The sequence below is a fragment of the Astatotilapia calliptera genome, chromosome 11 (genome assembly GCF_900246225.1).
Source record: "Astatotilapia calliptera chromosome 11, fAstCal1.2, whole genome shotgun sequence".
In the NCBI taxonomy this organism is placed as follows: domain Eukaryota; kingdom Metazoa; phylum Chordata; class Actinopteri; order Cichliformes; family Cichlidae; genus Astatotilapia; species Astatotilapia calliptera.
This window is the reverse complement of record NC_039312.1, coordinates 22,354,278-22,371,838: the sequence shown is the minus strand read 5'-3', so window position 1 is coordinate 22,371,838 and position 17,561 is coordinate 22,354,278. Positions and strand designations below refer to the sequence as shown.

Genomic DNA, 17,561 nt, shown 5'->3' with positions numbered 1-17,561 from the left:
CTGTTCTATTACAGTATGATTTCTTTATTTTTGTACACCTCTTGGGTCCCACCTTATTTTGGGGATTGCTCTCAAACTCACAGCTTAGCCTAGCAAAGTTTAGTTTTTTCTTCTTCTGTGTGCAACAACACAAAGACAAAATCGGAGGAAATGGGAGGGATGTTGTGTTTTAAGTTGGGTGATCGAATCAAACTGAGGGGCATTCAACTCGCTGAGACCATCGGCGGTGGAAAAAGTTTGGCGACGGCGACAGGAGGTTGCCATTCAGTCAGCCAATCAGGGAATAGAGCGGACGATAAGGACTGAACACTGGAGCTGAAAAGATCGGTGTCTTCCTGCTCATCGTTCTTACTGTGAAGCAGCTGCCTGGATGTTTGACAAGCATGGTTTATTTTTTGTGGGTTTTTGTTTTTCTTTCACTGGAGGAAGGACGGTGTTTGCTAGCGAGACGTGGAGTTAAACAGTGGCGGTGAACAAAGTGGACTTTCCGTGCATGGCTCACTGACAAAACTTTACGACACTACAAAACCACTGTTATCTCTGTTGGAGGAGCACCTTCTCTCACTTTGATGATTGTGTGAGAAACTTTTAAGATGATAAGATATATGGTTTATTGACTTGAATGAATTTATTTATTGATTGCTTCTTTATGCAATGTTGGGGACAATGTTTATTTTTCTACTGACCTGCTGAATTCTGAGTTAGAGTAGGTGTCACGGCTGTAAAGCACTCTCGTTTTGTCTGGTTTTGAGCACTTTAAACCAAGAAGAGATGGAGCAGTTTGGCAGCTCACTGTTTTTAAAAACTTCAAGAATTTCAGTAGTGCCAGGTGACAAAAACAACTTGAAGACTGCTCAAAACTGCAAACAGAATGTCTTTACGCAATGGCAAATATTAATTTATTTATTGAAAAATTACTTGGTGGGGAGGAAAAATAAGACATCTTGTACAGAGTATAATTTCACGCGGGTACCAACCCTTCTGGGAGCAGTATCTTTTTTTTTTAATGAGTCAGATGACGTAATGTGGTGGAAAGACCAATGCTTTATATATATTTCTTTGACCATCACAGCTTATTTGGGCTTGACTGTTTGCTAATAAGCTACATCACAAGGAAACATGCATGAACTCCATTATAGACACTGCTTCGCTTTGGGTTATTTTTATTTATTTATTTATCTTTTTATTTATTTTGTGTTGTTGCTTTCTTTCTTTTTTTTCTTTTTTAATTAAATCTCAATGAATGAATAAACAAATAATAAGAAGCCAAAAATATTTCTGTGGATGTTAAGGTTTACTGATCACATCTTTGTTAACCTACTGGTTTGCAGTTGAGTCACTGTTTTTGTATTTCTACTGCCATCTTCCAGTTACAGTTACAACTTGTCTGCAGGCATGATGCTCAAAACCTGCTTCTGGTCCTCTGCCTTGCTCCTTCTCTTCCTTTCCGTCTATCTCTTTGTATCTGCTCTGTATATTTGTGTCTGTCTGTATGTCTGTCTGTGTACAGTAAGATGTCCACTGTCTTGTTGGAAAAATCACTGCCAACAAAAGAGAGAAAAAAAAACAGAAAAATAACTTGACGTTTTCACATCAGTCATAGGGAATTTGATAATTATAATCTGGAAGTGTCTGGCAAAAAAAGTAACTGCTGTATAAAACGCTGTATAAAATTGGATGGCTTCTGTAAAAGTCTGCATAAAATTGGATTTGTTTGAAATGAGGCAGTGTGACTGGTGATACCAGTGAACACTTATAACACTCCCACCTATGCATGCTTGTTGGATGGCTGTCACAGGATGGTTCTTCCGTGCTCCCCCCTCTCTCTCTCTTCTGTCAACTCTCTGTTTCTTCCCGTTTCTCTTCCTTTCCCCTCTTTTTCCTGCACGACCTCCTATTGACCCTCCGGCTCCTTTTACCTGCCTCCTCTCCTTTTCCTCCGGTGGAGAAAGAGCAAATAAACAAAACCAACAAACGGCATTTCTTGTGCACACGTGTGGTTATGTTTTCATGTTTTCACAGGTTGGAAATAATTAGATTCTCACATGTTCACCTCCTTTCTCTCAAGAGCTTAGTGATATGCTTTTGGGGGAGGGGGGGGGGGGGTCTTTTTCTTTTTTGGACTGACAGTGGGTGTCTGCGACCATGTGCTTGACAGGCAAAAACAGCAGTCACAAGGAGCTGGCAGCAGAGTAATCCAGCCTGTCATGCTTTTCCAAAAACATCCCTCTCCAGTCCTTATCAGGGACTTTTATGCCAGGAGAATATTAACACAGCCAGGCCTCCTCCATAGGGACTAACTGCTGATTTGTTCAAGCTCACATAGGAATCAGAGGCTGGAACACACTGCTGACCTTCACAGCACAGAAGTCTTTATATGCATGCAGATGTTCTCTTTTTAGACTTTTTTTTTATTACCCTCCTTTTCTTGACGTAGTATATCCCAACAATTACAAAACTAATTTGTACAAACATTAATGCTCCTCAGTGGATAAATAATTGTGTTCCACTTAAGCTTTACTTTTACTGAATGTGGAGTATTTTAAAAAATATGAAGTACGCTTATATCATGTATAGATGTAGTATATACTCTATTGATACATGTTGTAATTTTCAACAACTTATTATACTTTGGGTTGTTTAATCTGTGATCTATACACCTTGCAGTAATTATTAAGTTGATAACTACATTATGGAACCCAGAAACTCCAAACCAAAGCTCAACACTAAAAACTGTGAGCGCCTTAAGAAGTTGCTTTGCAGGTGCTAATGTTACCAATGCTAAACATGAAGTCATGGGAGTGACATACAACAAGACAGTTTTTAATTTAAATTTAACCTTTATTTAACCAGGAAAATCCCACTGAGATTAAAAACCTCTTTTTCAAGGGAGACCTGGCCAAGATATGCAGCAGCAAGTTACAGATTTTTTCCAAAAATTGCCAAAATGTCAATAAGATGGCCAACCTTTTCTCAGATCCTGCAGATTAAAAAGTCTGTCAAATTTTAGAAAAATGTCAGTGGTGATAAAATTGTGCGTTTAAAAAAAATAGTGGGTTCAGCAGCAGGTTAGAGAGAAATGCTCCCCCACGCACACTAAATTTGTCCACTCCAGCTCTGAAGTTTCTGTCTATTTACCTTATAATTATGATAATTATTAATACTATCCCTCTTTGGCTTTTTTGTGACAAAAAAATTGCATTGCTTTACAATAACTGTGTCAAACAACAGATCAGTGCTATGACATAATATAGAAATAGAGTACTAAAGGTGAGTACAACCGTGCTAAAGAACACTACTTCAGTAACAGCACACTGTTGCTCTCTGCTGCTGACATTTTCCTAATGTTTGCATGCTAACAGACTAAACTAAAGCCAGCTCAGGCTAAACTTGAAGGTGATAATGTTACTAAAACCATCTGAGTACAGTGTCTTCAAATAAACCTGATAAATATAGAAGATTTCTCTTTATAATTAAAAATGGATTTGCAGTTAGCTGGATAAAGTTTTATTTGTTTTATTAGTTGTTTTATCTTCTCCTGGGTAACGCTGATACAGGATTAAGTAAACTGGGGGTGCTGCAAAATTGCTGTTTCAGACCATAAAGTCAAATCAATCATTCTCCAAACTTTTGTTTTCCATCTGCTAATCTCAACCTTCTATAAAAACATTTCCTTTTTAATGTGTTAAATATTTCTTCAGTGACAAAACCCACATTTTCAGCATTGCGTCTCAATCCAGAAACAAATGAAAATATATTTATTTTAGCATTTAGCTGGAAGCACTGCTGCATCCAGCCTCACTGAGAAAGATATTTAACAGCAGTAAAGAACTCAAATAAGTTAGTGGACAAATATAGTATTTATTATTTTTTTAAAAATTACAAACCAGTAATAATGATTTAGATTCACAATACAGAAAATACATAATAAACATGTTATAACAAGTTATAATTTTAAATTAACCTCAATCAGTAAACTTTAAATGTGTGATCTCTTTGACCCATCAGTCAAATTAATTAAGTCTTAATCACTATATTATTTCATTATAATACAATTCTTTACTGTCAGCTACCCTACAGGTACTTAAAGGTATAATATGCAGGATTTTCCTAAAACAGTAAAATCTCTCAGTTTTCCTTTACTGTTGTATTTATCTGCACAGACTGATTTAATATATTCTGTTTTTCCTGTTTTCTGTACATTCCTGGGTTGCAAGCATTGGGCAATGATTGTGTAGCCCCCAGCTAATAACAACAGGAGGGCGGGATTACATCACTGCCTCTATTTCTTTCCTCATAAATATTATAAAAGAGCTGTTGTGATGTTAGTTTTCATTGCATGTTTTCATTACACCAATATCCAAAATAAGAAAGAAATTTTAATAATTAGACTGGAATAACTACTACTGACTGGCACTCATGTTTTTATGGTTTCCAGTGTCACACACTGGGCAGTAGCTACTTAAAAACTACAGAAAGTATTAATGCAATGTTATCTGGTAATGTTATCATACGTGTTATAGTCATTGTCAACACCAGTTTATAGCCTAGAGCCACACCTAATTCACACTAAATTAAGAAATGCAGCACCTTCCCTGCTGACTTGTGTGATTTCTGCTTCAGAACTCAATCATTGTAAAACAATTAGAAAATTATGCTTCATTGCTTTTTTCTTGCTAAAGCTGTTCCCTCCATCCTCATTCTCAAGGCCAAGTTTACAATAACTGACCATTGCTGCATATTATACCTTTAATGACATTAACAGATCTTAATACATGTGAAAATCAGCTGTTTTCGGCATTTCAGAGATACGCTTGGAAGATTGAACTTCAGTGAAACGGTTGTCAGCAGTTCAGAAGACACGGGAAAGCACCTGAGATTTTAAAGAGTGGAAAAGTGAAACTATCATCAGAATAGAAAAAAATATCCTGTACTAAAAGTTTCTTGAGCTTTGTGTGCACCAGTTCCTCCTGCCCACCGAGAGCTGAATGTCTGTGACAGCCGCAGGTGGCTTTGACTCCTCCATCTAAACTGCAGCTTTGTCTTTTCGGAAAAGGAGTGACATTAAAAGAAGGTAAAAGTTTTTCTTCTTGAAAGCCACTTCTCCTAAATGGGCTCATCAGAGTCCTCGCTCTCCCTCTCCTCCTGCAGGGAGGACAGTGTGAGGACAGGGCTTGTGGCTGACATGGGAGAGGCAGGGGCTGACGGCGAGGTAGAGGAGGAGGTGGAGGGGGATGCTGCCTCCTGAGCAGGGCCTTCGGCCCCTCTTGTGGAGGTGGAGCTACTATTGCTCTCCATGGTGCTGGGGGAAGAGGAAGCAACGTCACACCCAGGAGCTCCTCTTGAAGGCTTCCCTCGGGAATCGTCTTTGGACTCCCTCCTCACCAGCTCCCCTTCCCTTCTGCTACCCTCCCCCCACAGGTCTCTGTCCTGTGTTGGCGAGGAAGTGGTGGATGAGGGAGGCTGGTGCTTCTTGGCTTTCCTACTGGTGTCTCTGAAACTGGCCAGAGGAGGACGAAGCCTCACCCCGCTCCGAGTTGAGCCCTCTATGGCTTTCTGCAACTGTTACAAGAGTGAACGAGGTTTAAACATCCACAGAAGCAAAAAAAACAAAACCCAAACATACCACGAAGCAGAGCAACAACATAAGATCATTAAAGTGAACATCCAGCGAGATGAGTTGTGAGGGCGGTTAGTGGAATAACTGCATGAATCAGAGCGTAAAGAATGATGCACGCGGTGACAGAACAGCTCACAGCTCGTCATGCCACATTACCGGATCAAATCCAGAGAGGTGACAAAAAACAAGCCGATAAATTAAAACAAAATGAAAAGCAAAAAGTGACTTTACCTCTTTCAGTGCCACAACACCCACCAGCTTACCAATGCTGGTGACATAGGCGTGACTGAGACCCAGCAAGGAGAACAGAGTGTGGGTCTGAGTAATGAGAGAGGAGAGAGAGGACACGATCCAGTCAGTGTTAGATGTGCTGTACTGTGACAGTGTTCTGCTTGCATGACTGCACTGTTTCTCATAAGCAATTTTTCTGCAACAAAAGAGGAAATGCATGGCTTTGCTAAATAGATGCATAATAAAAAAAATTCAAGTTTCAAAGTTTTATCATATGGACAAAGAACAAACAGGGCGTTCTGTTTGTTCAGACTCTTAGGCCAAGCTGAAATGAGTCTAATGTTTCATCACAGCTTTCAGAAAGCTCCTTTAGAGCTACAGTTGGCAGACAGGTGGACTTGGTATACACTTAAAAAACTGAAAACTGAAGCTGGGACAGATGAATCAAAAACTCACAAAGTCACACACAACAAAGCTGGTTCAAAGGGAGCATAGCATTTATGGGAGAGAGGCTAAACAGTTTGTTTCAGGCAGAAGATGAACTTGGATATAGTTTCAGTATAGTTTAGTTATGAAGAGTTTTTTCCCCCCGTTTCCAGTCTGTGAGCAGAGATCATGACATGAAAATAAGTCATAGTTGTAAGTGTACAGAACCAGTATGTGTATATGAGTTTTGATGATCACCTTATGCAGAGACGTTCTTTCCACCAGCTGAAATGGAGAGGGGTCTATGCGTATCTGCTCCATATCAATTGGTTTGTTCAGCTCTGCCTCTTCCCAGGCTTTGATCTGCAGCCAATCACAAAGCAGAGAGACGAAGGCGCAAACTCGGTTGTAATTATCAATTAGAGTGGTTTGTTGGTCCATCGTTGAGTATGAGGCTGCGCAATCAATAGTGTAAAGTACCTCCTCTGGAGACATGGTGTCAGTCAGCTGAGGGGTTGTGGTCTCCTGAGAAAGGTGGAGGAAGAAAGAGATGATAGACCAAATGATGAAAAGAAAGATAGATGCCCCCTGCTGGTTTTAAAGTATTACCTACTGCAAAAGTTATCACTAGGTCAGCTTCAGGTTATGCCCCCACCCCCCTCATCACATTATTGAGGCTGGCTTAGACTGCCATGCTGGACTGATATCCCTGTCTTAGCTGTCACTGCCAACTCAGTAGCAGATCACTGATGCACTGCTTCTTTGAGTGTTTAGCCTCAAAGCAATGGATACATAAGGTTGATCCCAGTACCTGAGTATCTGTCTGGCCTGACAAAGACGTGGAGGAGAAGAGTCTTTGAAGGGTCCTCCTGACAGATGGCAGCTTGCGCTTGTCTGGGGATGTGGTATGGCAACGCATGTCAGAGTAGAGACAAGTGACATGGATGAGCGAACCTGTCCTTGTATGTAGTGGAAATAACGTGTTACCTGAGTCTGTGTGGTTGGCGGAGGGCTCCTGAGGTTTGGGGGCAGGAACGGGTCCATTACATTCTTCCTGCACAGGAGTGGTGGTCTGATGGACACAACGCTGTCAGTAAGGGGGTTGCAGACACAAACAAACAACACCTGATGGTCAGGAATAGGTCACATTTTTCCACCTTGTCGGGGCTTTCCTCGCCTCCCTCCTCATCTACAAAGGTGAATGACTCCCAGCTGATTTTGGAGGCTTGACCCGGTGAACTTTGACCTCTTTCAAAGACTCGTCTTTGAGGTGAAAGCCACCAGTCCAAGAGGGCTTGAAGCTCTGTCCTCTCAATTGAACCTAGCAGAATCATAGATTCTGCAAAAAAGGAAGTTTCACAGAGAAAAAGTTTGGCATTCAGGGGGAAACTGTTGATACTTACATGAGATCAGCTTAGCACCAAGTCAGAAAAAATAAGTTTAAGGTAAAAAACGAATTTAATGGTCCTTATTTTCTGTCATAAATATATATATATATATTGTTACAATGGATAATGTTGACAGTGGCCAAGGTTCCAAAAAAGAGGTGAGAGTAATCCCTGTTAGACAAAAGCTCAGGCTTCAGACAGTAAAAGCTGTTTTCTTAAAAATTTCTCTACTCTTGGCTCCATATGATATCATTAGGAGCTGATATCTCCCCAATATGATCATCTCATGGACACAGCTTTGCCTCTGCGCACAGAAGCTCCACCCACATGTGATTAAACCCTTCTGTTTACGAGGGCGGCCAATCAGAAGCTTGTTTCAGACGGATAGTCAACTGAAGATCTGCACCAAGGCTAAGAGGAATTATTTTGAACTGTTAATCATGGAAAGCTACTTATAGACCTGGTCTATCCCATTAGTACTAAGCCTTTTAAAAGCAAAATAAAGTATTATTGTTATGGTCCTGGGTCGGTGACCCAGTGTTTTTGGTTTTTGTACTTTTACTTTTGATTTCATCATGGTTTGTGACTGTTTGTGTTTTGGGTTTCTATCCTAGTGTTTCTAGCTCCCTAGTTTTGTGGTTCTGATTTTTAGGTTTCGTTCTTTGACCTCCCAGTGTTAATTCCGTGCTCCCTCTGTTCTGTGTCATCCCTACCTGTGTATTCCCTCTAGTGTAGTCTCTGTGTAAAGCCCGCGTCTCTGAGTCTGTGCCTTCGCGCGTGTTTTGAGTTTCCTGTTTTATTGTGAAAGTCTGTGTCTTATGCCAGTGTGTTCGTTTGTGTTTCCCCTGTCTCGTCTTGTTGATCATAATCAGCTGTGCCTCCCTCCTGTGTGTCGTTTCCTCGTTCCCTTCTGTGTATTTATAGTGTGCGTGTTCACTCATGTTAGTTGCTAGTCCGTCTCGGTTTCTCCCCTTCGTGTTTCTCCCAGTCGTCCATTCAGGTTCGTTTTGTTAGTCATTCCCAGTTTAAGTCACCTTGAGGTTTTGCTTTACTCGCTCTGTTTGTGCCACCTGTGTTAAATAAAGCTCGCTCGCTTCCAAGCCAGTGCCTGCGTCTGGATCCTGTCTCACACTCATCACACGTCTGCCCCCGCAGCCGTGACAATTATGGCTCACAGAGACGGCAAAGATGTTGGTCATCCTACCTTTGGAGTCGACGATGGGGATGGTTTTCAGGGTCGTGGTGTCAAGCAGATGGTTTAATTCCCGAAAGGTGGCTTGAGAAGACAGAAATCTCACTTTGCGCACCATAATGTCCTCCACAAAGATGTTATACTTGCTGGGAATGACGGGATACAACAATAAGCACAGGTTGTCTTTCATGACAGCGATATGAAAACAAAATAAGGACTTTTAGGTATTTTAACTTTACCTTATGTGCCCAAGGGCCAGCTCAGGCAGGTAGGGTAGCTTCTTCACCTGGATGATGGAGTCGTAGAGAGACGGCTGTAGACCCTGCGCCACCATATTAGCTAAGATGACGGCCACCATCATGGGTAGGATGTGGGAGATTTGACCAGTGAGCTCAAAGCAAATTACTGCTGTGGAAACTGTATGTGTGACGGCCCCCGTCATCGCTGCTGCACCTGTGATGGGGGTGTGATATAATTCCTCCTGATTATTGTACATCGTCATTTTCAGAGGAATGGTTTTGTTTGTTAGTCCACTTAAAACTGACCCATGAGTCAAGCATAAAAAAGACACCAAATAAACCTGTTTCTATCTACAACTTAGCAAAGAGTCCATTTTGAATTGTATCTTTAGACACTTTGTTACTAGCAACCTTGAGTTCAATCTGCAAAAAAATGCAGGCATGAAGTCTATCTCAAAGTCATGCCTTTAATAAAGAGAAAAATATTCAGTAACGATCTGACACAGGACCTGATAAATGTCCTTCATGCCCTTCAGCTGATCATCTTCTGTTCACCGAAGCAAAAATGGACACAGAGGAAGGATGGCTATCAAGAAGCCATTATTAAGGAAGGGAAACGGGTAGAAAAGGCTGAGATATATGAAACTGATGAATCCAAATTGAAATTTTTGGGTCAAATCATCATCTGTACAGTCAACTTAAATGTACTTTTATTCAACCAGCAAGTTTTTTATTTTGTTTTTTTATTTTATTTTTTTCCCAGAACGATGCCTCTTCATCGTCTTATCATCTTTTGGGAGACGCCTGTGTCATTTCTGGTCAAAAAAACCAAAAACTTGCCTGTTGAATAAAAGTAACTTTAACTCAAAATTTACCAGGGGTATGAATAATTATGGGCTTGACTGTATATACAGAAAAGGTCAGGAGAGAGGTACAACAGCGAGTGTCTACAGCCGTCTGTAAAACACTGACAAGGCTCTGTCATAGTTCAGGGCTGTGTTTCAGTCACTGGTGTTGGGGATTTTACAGTGAAAAGTACAGTGAGATTTTGATCCACCATGTAACACCATCTGGAAAGTGTCTGATTGGCACTAACTTCATTTTTCAGCATGAAAGTGATCCCAAATGCACCACCAATGCAGTAACAGCATATCTGGATAGAAAATAGAAGAGCCTGGACCTCATCATTATTGAACCAGTGTGAGATCATCTTAACAGAGAATGGGACAAAAGGCAGGGGAACCATCCTGAAGATTACTTAAAGAAATTATAAGAAAGCTTGAAAGAGTTCAGACTGTTGAAACTTTTACTTTTAAGCTCGTTAGAATTGTACAAACTCTGTTTTCTGTGTATTTCAGTGTGGTTGAATGTTTTAGTAAATCACTACACCTATTTCAGCTAAATAAAACAAACCATCAATTAGCTTTGAAAGCATTATACTATTTATGACACAGTAAATCAGAAACCTTTAGGAGCGTCAAGAGTTTAGCGGTCTTGAGAGGCAGATAAAGTACATCTAGTTTTAAAAAACACTCAGTTGTTATCAAATGTAATATTTTGTAATGACTTTTTAAATTATAATTTGTTTATTTTAGCACACAAACTGATCATTTGGCATGTTGGGGGTGATTTCTGCTGCTAAATCTGCAGCTTGAACAAGAGAATATAAAACACCAAAAAAGGAAAGAACTTTTCTTAAACTTTTCTTAAATCTACAACTCTTCAAATAGCCTTTGGGGACCTGGGGGAAGGTTAACAGACTGACCAATGACAGCGTAACCTCCTGGCAGGATGCGGTAGACTATCCCATCAAACAGGATTCCATTTGGGAACAGAGTGGCCATGATCTCCCCGACAAGGCGACCGAAAGCAGCTCCTTGAGGAGAGAGATAAGGCACTCTGGTAAAGACAAATTGAACTGAAGATCAGCAGGAGACTCGCATTACAAAATCCTCTTACCTAATATGAACACCGGCATAAAGGCACCTGAGGGGATGGGCATAGTGGTGGAAACTGCTGACATCCAGAACTGCAACACAAAAACAGGATCAAAGTAGGATCGAGACCGATCCCAGAGGTTTTTCACGCTATCGCACACAGTGCTTTTCAAGGCAAAACCCACTCCATACACAATGTGAGGAGGAGGCAAGAAGGAAGAGATACCTTCATGATGAAGAAGAGGAGAAGGATGATAAAGACACTGACACGAGGATGAAGCCACGCGGCAGAGCGACCCAGGCCGGGGGGAGCAGGGTATTCTGAGATTTTGGTCCAGGTGAAATTATCAAAGAGTGAGTTGATACACTCTCTAGGCATCAGCTGCAAGAGGAAACACAAACACACAGAAAAAAATTGTCCTAAACAAGGTTTACATAAACACAAAATCATCACATCCTGATGACGCTACATGTTCATAATAAAAAAACCTAAAATGTGACATGTAGTATAAAAAATATTCAGGAAGAATAGAAATTATATATGTTCCAGGCCATTTACATTAAAAGAACAATCCTATTAATTTACAATCATGCGACAGACAGCCACACTTTCACAGGTAAGGTTTTAGTGTTTGCGGACTTAGTGAAAAGTCACCTGATTCATATCAGGTTTTAAAAAATACCACCAGAAATGAACATGAAAAAAGTCAGAGAATTAACAAGATTGATGAATTCTGACCTCTCCAGCCATAAACTGTCCAAATCCAGGAGGAAACGTGATGGTGGCGATGATCAATGTCACTGCACCTGGATAGATCAAACGACTGGGACAACACACAGACGGAGACACACACGAGTTCATTAAAAGCAGCAGTGTATCCCCAGAGGACTACAGTTGTCTTGTCATAGAAATAACCAGTGTGTGTGAACCAGCGCTGATTGTAGAGCTCTCTTGATGCTGCTACTCTCTTTTCTCTAATGGTGAAGACTAATGTTCCCTGACTGTTGAGTCTCAGAGGGTAAGTGAATCTCCCCATTGAGTGAATAACTGGCTGAAAGGTTGTTAAGGCTTTGCTGCTGTCCTGACCAGTGTTGTGAGACTGATGAGTTTGGAGAGTGGAGCTGAGAAACATTAAGAGGAATTGGATTTAAATGCACAAATGGTTTCAGTTCCAAGAAACAGTTTCTGCTACCAGAGTCACAGCAGTTTAAGGGCTGAGCGCCACATTAATCCACAGCAGCGGGGAGGTCTCTGTTATGTTTCTGCGTCTGTATGGGGATCTTACTGTTTGGTTAGAAAGCGTGTAAGAGCCGTAGGCCTTCTCATGAAGAGAACCACCTGTCTGTTCAGGTAAACGAAGAACGCTCCCAAAAAGCCGCACGAGATCCTGAAAGACGAAAGAAAGCTGGGTTAAGGAGCAAGGATGCAGCTTTTACGTGACTATCTCAGATTAAAGGAACCTTGCTGACTCATATTATTTCAACACAAACACATGCAGGCATGCAAGTGCTCACAAAGTCTCCTCACCCTATTATTGCAAATGCAGGCAGCTCTTGAAGGTCAAAGGGAAAATCCATCCGAAAGTTTGTTTTGAAGAGGGCTGTGATTGTGACTGAGAGGAAGAGAGAAATAACTGTTTCCCACCAAGTGAACATGTGGTCTCAGTCTGTCATTCCTATGCTAATACTTTGACAACAGGGACAACAAGATAAATTAAACAAAGTATAACAATAAAAAACAAATACTCCAGTCCACCTGATGAGTCTGAGCCCATATTTAAGCTCCCTTAGCTGTTTTTATGTCTCCATCAACTCCTGAAGGAAACAAATGATTCTTTATGTGGCTCGTTTCAGTCCACAATGTGCTGCTATGTAATATGCAATGGGTTCCCTAACTTTTAAAAACAACTCTCTCTCTCTGACAGTTTATTAGGTACACCTGTTCAACTGCTTGTTAATGCAAATATTGGCTCATCCAATCACGTGGCAGCAACTCAGTGCATTTGGGCATATAGACACGGACAAGACAGTCTACTGAAGTTCAAACTGAGCGTAAGAATGAGGAAGAAAAGTGATTTAAGTAATTTGAACATGGTATGGTTGTTGGTGCTGTACAAGCTGGCCTGAGATCTGGAATTTTCCCATCCAACCACCTGCAGGGTTTGCAGAGATTGGCTGCTTGATACCAGAGATCAGAGGAGAAAGATCACACTGCTTTGAGCTGATTAGAAGGCAGCAGGAACTCAAATAACCAGTGATTATTTGAGCAGAAGAGAATCTCTGAATGCACTTTATGTAGATGGGCTACAGCAGTACAAGGCCACACTGCGTTTCACTCCTGTCAAATAAAAACAGGGACCTGAGGCCTCACCAACATTGAACAATGGAAGATTGAAAAAACCTTGTCTGGCACAATAACATTCAAACATTAGGGTCAGAATTTAGTGCAACCAACACGATTGCATGGATCAGTCCTGCCTTGTATCATCGTTTAGGCTAATGGTGCTGGTGTTTTAATGTGTGGGGGATATTTTCTTGGCACAAGAGTAACAACTGAGCATCATTTAATCACCGCAACTTACGTGAGTATTGTTACATGCCATGTCTATCCATTCATGACCACACTGTACCCATCTTCTAATGGCAGCTTCCAGGTAAGTAATGTGCTATGTTACAAAGCTCAGATCCTCTCAAACTTGTTTCTCGAATATGCCTCCACAGTCAACATTACTCAAACCAATCCAGCACTTTTGGTATTTGGTGGAACGGGAGATTCACATCATGAATCTGCAGCAGCTGTGTGACGCTATCATAATAATACAGGCCAAAATTGGTGAATCTATGCCATGAAAAATGAAAAAAAATGAATGAATACTTTCTGAAGGTAAAAACAGCCCAACCCTACCAAGGTGTGCCTAATAAAATGTCCATTAGTTGTATATTAAAAGAGCAGTAAACAGTAAAGTTGCAGGCCTGAAAACCAAAACAATGAAAACAGAGCTTACAGATACTTAAATACTTTCTGAGTTATATATTATTTATAAAATTACACTGGAAATGTGAAAATATCTAGTATTGTAATAAAGAGACAGGGTCACCTGAATGCAGCTTGTAGGGATTTTAGGCTACAGGGCTGCTGGGCTGCTTTAAGACTGCGATGATGTATTGAAATATTTCAGGTTTATGTAAAGAAGCAAGTATTACTCAGCTGTCATATTCAGCTACTTTTAATAAACAGCAAGCTCAGCTGTCTTTTTTTCAGTAGTTTGTGTGTATCTGTTGAATATGCATTTTCTCTGCTTCTCACCAGCATCCTTGTTCCAAACAGACAGCACCCGGAATATGAAGGCACTGAATGTGGCGGCAAAGTATCCCCGCCAGTAATTCCTCACCGCAAAGTAGGTAGACGTGACCTCAATACTAAACAGCACCCCTGGTGACGGTGGATCGACAGAAAAAAAGGGGAGGAAGGACAGAGGGAGAGGAGGGATTACAGAGAGGAAGAGCAATGAGGATGGGCAGTGAGAGAAAATGAGGGGGAGGAAGAGGAGAGGAAGAGAAGGGAGCGAGAGAGAGAGAGGACGGTATTATGAGTTAAAGCAACAAAATGTATTCAAAAACACTTGAAGCTGAGGGTGTAATTATGCACACCAGGAGAACCACGGGGAGTTAACACACATTCAAACGCAGCTAAACACACACTTACATGTAGTCTCGCTCTCTGACACACAAACAGAGACATAATCAGCATGTGAAGCTATAAAACAATAATCAAAGCTGTGTGAAGCTTCTAAAAAAAGATTTAAAAAACATATTTTGGGACCAACATTATGTCAGCAGTAAATACATTCTAGTTTGTTTTGTATACATCTAGTGACTTAAGTATAGTGCTGTGCAAAAATTGTAGGCATTTCAGAAGTTTAGATTCTTATCTGTCACACACCCATCCGCCCTCGGGGAGAGTTTAATCGTCCCAAAATTATTCTGCAGCGTGACAACAGGGCCAAACAATAAGCCGCTGTCATTAAAAGAGCCACATTCGACAGTAAGAGCGAGCCTTGCAGAAGACGGTCTGTCCTTAATCCCCTCAGCTCAGCATTACAGGAAGAGACAAGAGACACTGAGACAGACTAATTACCCAACAAGCACCTTGAAAAGCTGAGAAGTGGTCAAAGTTAACTAAATACTATTCACGGCATTATCTTTCAAACTTTCCATTATTTTTTTTTAATGCCTAAAACGTTTGCACAGCATTCGATGTTTTGTTGACTTTTGTACTTTGGTTGGTACTTCAGCTCATGATTGTTCGCACTGATAATTAATAAACAGATTATTAACCTATTCAATAAATGATCTATCAAAAAACTGGGATCTTTACAAAGCTTTTGATTAGAAGATTTTAATTATTGGCTTACTAACTTCAGCTGATTGGACCGTTGAACTGTTTAACCTCTGTTACTGAGGGGGATTTATTGATTTTTAATACGAACCAGTATTGAGTCTTTGAATTACTCACACTCTTTATAACTTTCAAGTAACACTTTATAAAAAATGGAAATTCAATATATTTTATTTGAATTTACAGTGTAATACTACAAATACTTAAGGGCATGTACACTGCAATAAGGGGGTAAAAAGTCAGGTTTTTACAGGAAACAGAGATAATTTTACTGTAAGTAAATTGAAGCACTAAGTACTAAGTTTAGTCTTGCTAGGCAAGATCAATCCACTCCATAATTTGGCCTAAAAAGTGTATTTACAATGTGAGATGGGGAAGTATTACCATGAAATTATGCAGAACGTTTATCATTGTGGTCACAGTCACTGGTTTGGAGGAGAGTACCTTGTAAGAGTACATATTGCTTCCACTGAAGGTGTGGCTGACCTGTTTGAGCTATTTGATTGCTCACATGTGTATCTCTTAAAATGGCAACTAAGTGCATATTTGTCACTGGTCTTCAGTAACTGTAATAGTAATGCTCACGTTCAATAATTCACAAATCAGACATATTATATATGTAAAGAAATAAAGACAAGCATAATGTGTCCCCTTTGGGAAACAAACAGGTCTAAGAATCTGATCCAGTACAGGAGGACGGTTGGTGCAGAGGTTGTGGCTGAGAGGCAGTGTGGAAGATGTACAGTACCTCCTAGTGGAGTGCCAAAACAGCATCCCACCCCCACGGCACAGCCAACAGTCAGTATATCTGTGTAACCATAAGGGTTCTACTGACACAGAAAACAGAGAGGGGGGGGGGGGGGGAGTCACAGAGTGAGGGATGAAAGGCAAGAGATGATGAGGGGTGGTGGTGGTGTTGGGGGGGGGGGGGGGACAATAATAAGAAACATGAGTGTTGACAGAAAGACAGCAGAGTGAGTCGGAAAGAGGGGGAGAGAAAAAAAGATCAAGGTGGTGAGGACAAGAGGGGGACACAGAGGGAGAAATGACAGAAAAGAAAATTGGAATAAAGTGAATAAATAATGTTCACTAGAGTGTGATTAGAAAAGTTATAAAGGAGGGGAAATTACACCACGAGGATATGAAGCAGAGGAGGCGCATGCCAGTGTGAGTATACAGACTTTGAGGAAGCAATTAAGCAATCAGGAAGCAAACCAAGTGGTCACATTGTCCTTGGAGACAGATCCCTGCAACTGATTGCAGACTGAAAATTGAAGGTAGCACACATGAAATACTTCCACTGATTATTCATGACCTTGAATGATGAGCTGCTGTTTAACTTTTTAGGATAGTTTTAAAGGAATAATCTGCAATTCTTGTCTTTCTGCTGAGAGTTAACGTGCAGTGAAAAGTATTAGCCCCCTTCCTGATTTCTTACCTTTTTTTTTGCCCATTTGTCACCCTTATGTGTTTTAGCTCATCAAACTAATTTTAATATTATACAAAGATAATCCAGGTAAATAAAAAATCCTGTTTTTAAATGATGATTTCATATTTCAAGGGGAAAAAAGCTATCCAAGCACGCCTAGCAATTGTCCCCTTGGTTAAATAATGAATTAACTGTGATTACCCACATTTATGTTTTAAAAGCTGAGTTCAGAATGATATCATCATTTAAAAACTGCATTTTGTATGTACTCAAGTTATCTTCATATTCAAGTTTGTTTCATTTGCATGATCTGAAACGTCTATGCATGACAAAAATATAAAAGAAAGATAAATACTTTTTCGCAGCACTGTAGATGGAAAAATTTATGCCATATTTATATATGTATGCTAAACATAAAGCTTAAGCCAGCAGGCAGTTGAATTAGCCTAATTCAGTCTTAATGTACCTTCTAGCAAATACAGCTAATTCACAAGTTCTCATTAAATTTGTCTGAACCATATAAACGACTGACTGTGGGCTATTGTGCAGTAATTCAATTCAATTCGGTTTTATTTATTTAGCGCCAAATCACAACAAATGGGGTCTCAGGGCACTTTATATTATGAGGTAAAGATTCTCCAATAATACACAGATAAATGCGTAACAACATCAACATCGGGGATTCAAATTCAGTTATCCC

The 17,561-nt window shown here is 40.4% G+C and overlaps 1 protein-coding gene across 1 annotated transcript in view; it reads right to left on the bottom strand.

The window, feature by feature from the left end:
* Positions 1 to 4,961: 4,961 nt before the first annotated feature.
* Positions 4,962 to 17,561, bottom strand: part of clcn1b (chloride channel, voltage-sensitive 1b) — a 31,127-nt gene continuing 18,527 nt past the window's right edge. The window contains exons 7-23 of the mRNA XM_026184611.1: positions 16,181 to 16,259; positions 14,341 to 14,466; positions 12,562 to 12,646; positions 12,320 to 12,421; positions 11,773 to 11,857; positions 11,260 to 11,415; positions 11,056 to 11,125; positions 10,862 to 10,972; positions 9,097 to 9,310; positions 8,870 to 9,003; positions 7,435 to 7,616; positions 7,265 to 7,349; positions 7,089 to 7,171; positions 6,758 to 6,802; positions 6,536 to 6,640; positions 5,852 to 5,938; positions 4,962 to 5,562 (exon numbers count right to left, since the gene is read on the bottom strand). Of these exons, the coding sequence (XP_026040396.1) occupies positions 5,107 to 5,562; positions 5,852 to 5,938; positions 6,536 to 6,640; positions 6,758 to 6,802; positions 7,089 to 7,171; positions 7,265 to 7,349; positions 7,435 to 7,616; positions 8,870 to 9,003; positions 9,097 to 9,310; positions 10,862 to 10,972; positions 11,056 to 11,125; positions 11,260 to 11,415; positions 11,773 to 11,857; positions 12,320 to 12,421; positions 12,562 to 12,646; positions 14,341 to 14,466; positions 16,181 to 16,259 (2,205 nt within the window). The 3' untranslated portion in view covers positions 4,962 to 5,106. The remainder of the gene's footprint in view (positions 5,563 to 5,851; positions 5,939 to 6,535; positions 6,641 to 6,757; positions 6,803 to 7,088; positions 7,172 to 7,264; positions 7,350 to 7,434; positions 7,617 to 8,869; positions 9,004 to 9,096; positions 9,311 to 10,861; positions 10,973 to 11,055; positions 11,126 to 11,259; positions 11,416 to 11,772; positions 11,858 to 12,319; positions 12,422 to 12,561; positions 12,647 to 14,340; positions 14,467 to 16,180; positions 16,260 to 17,561) is intronic.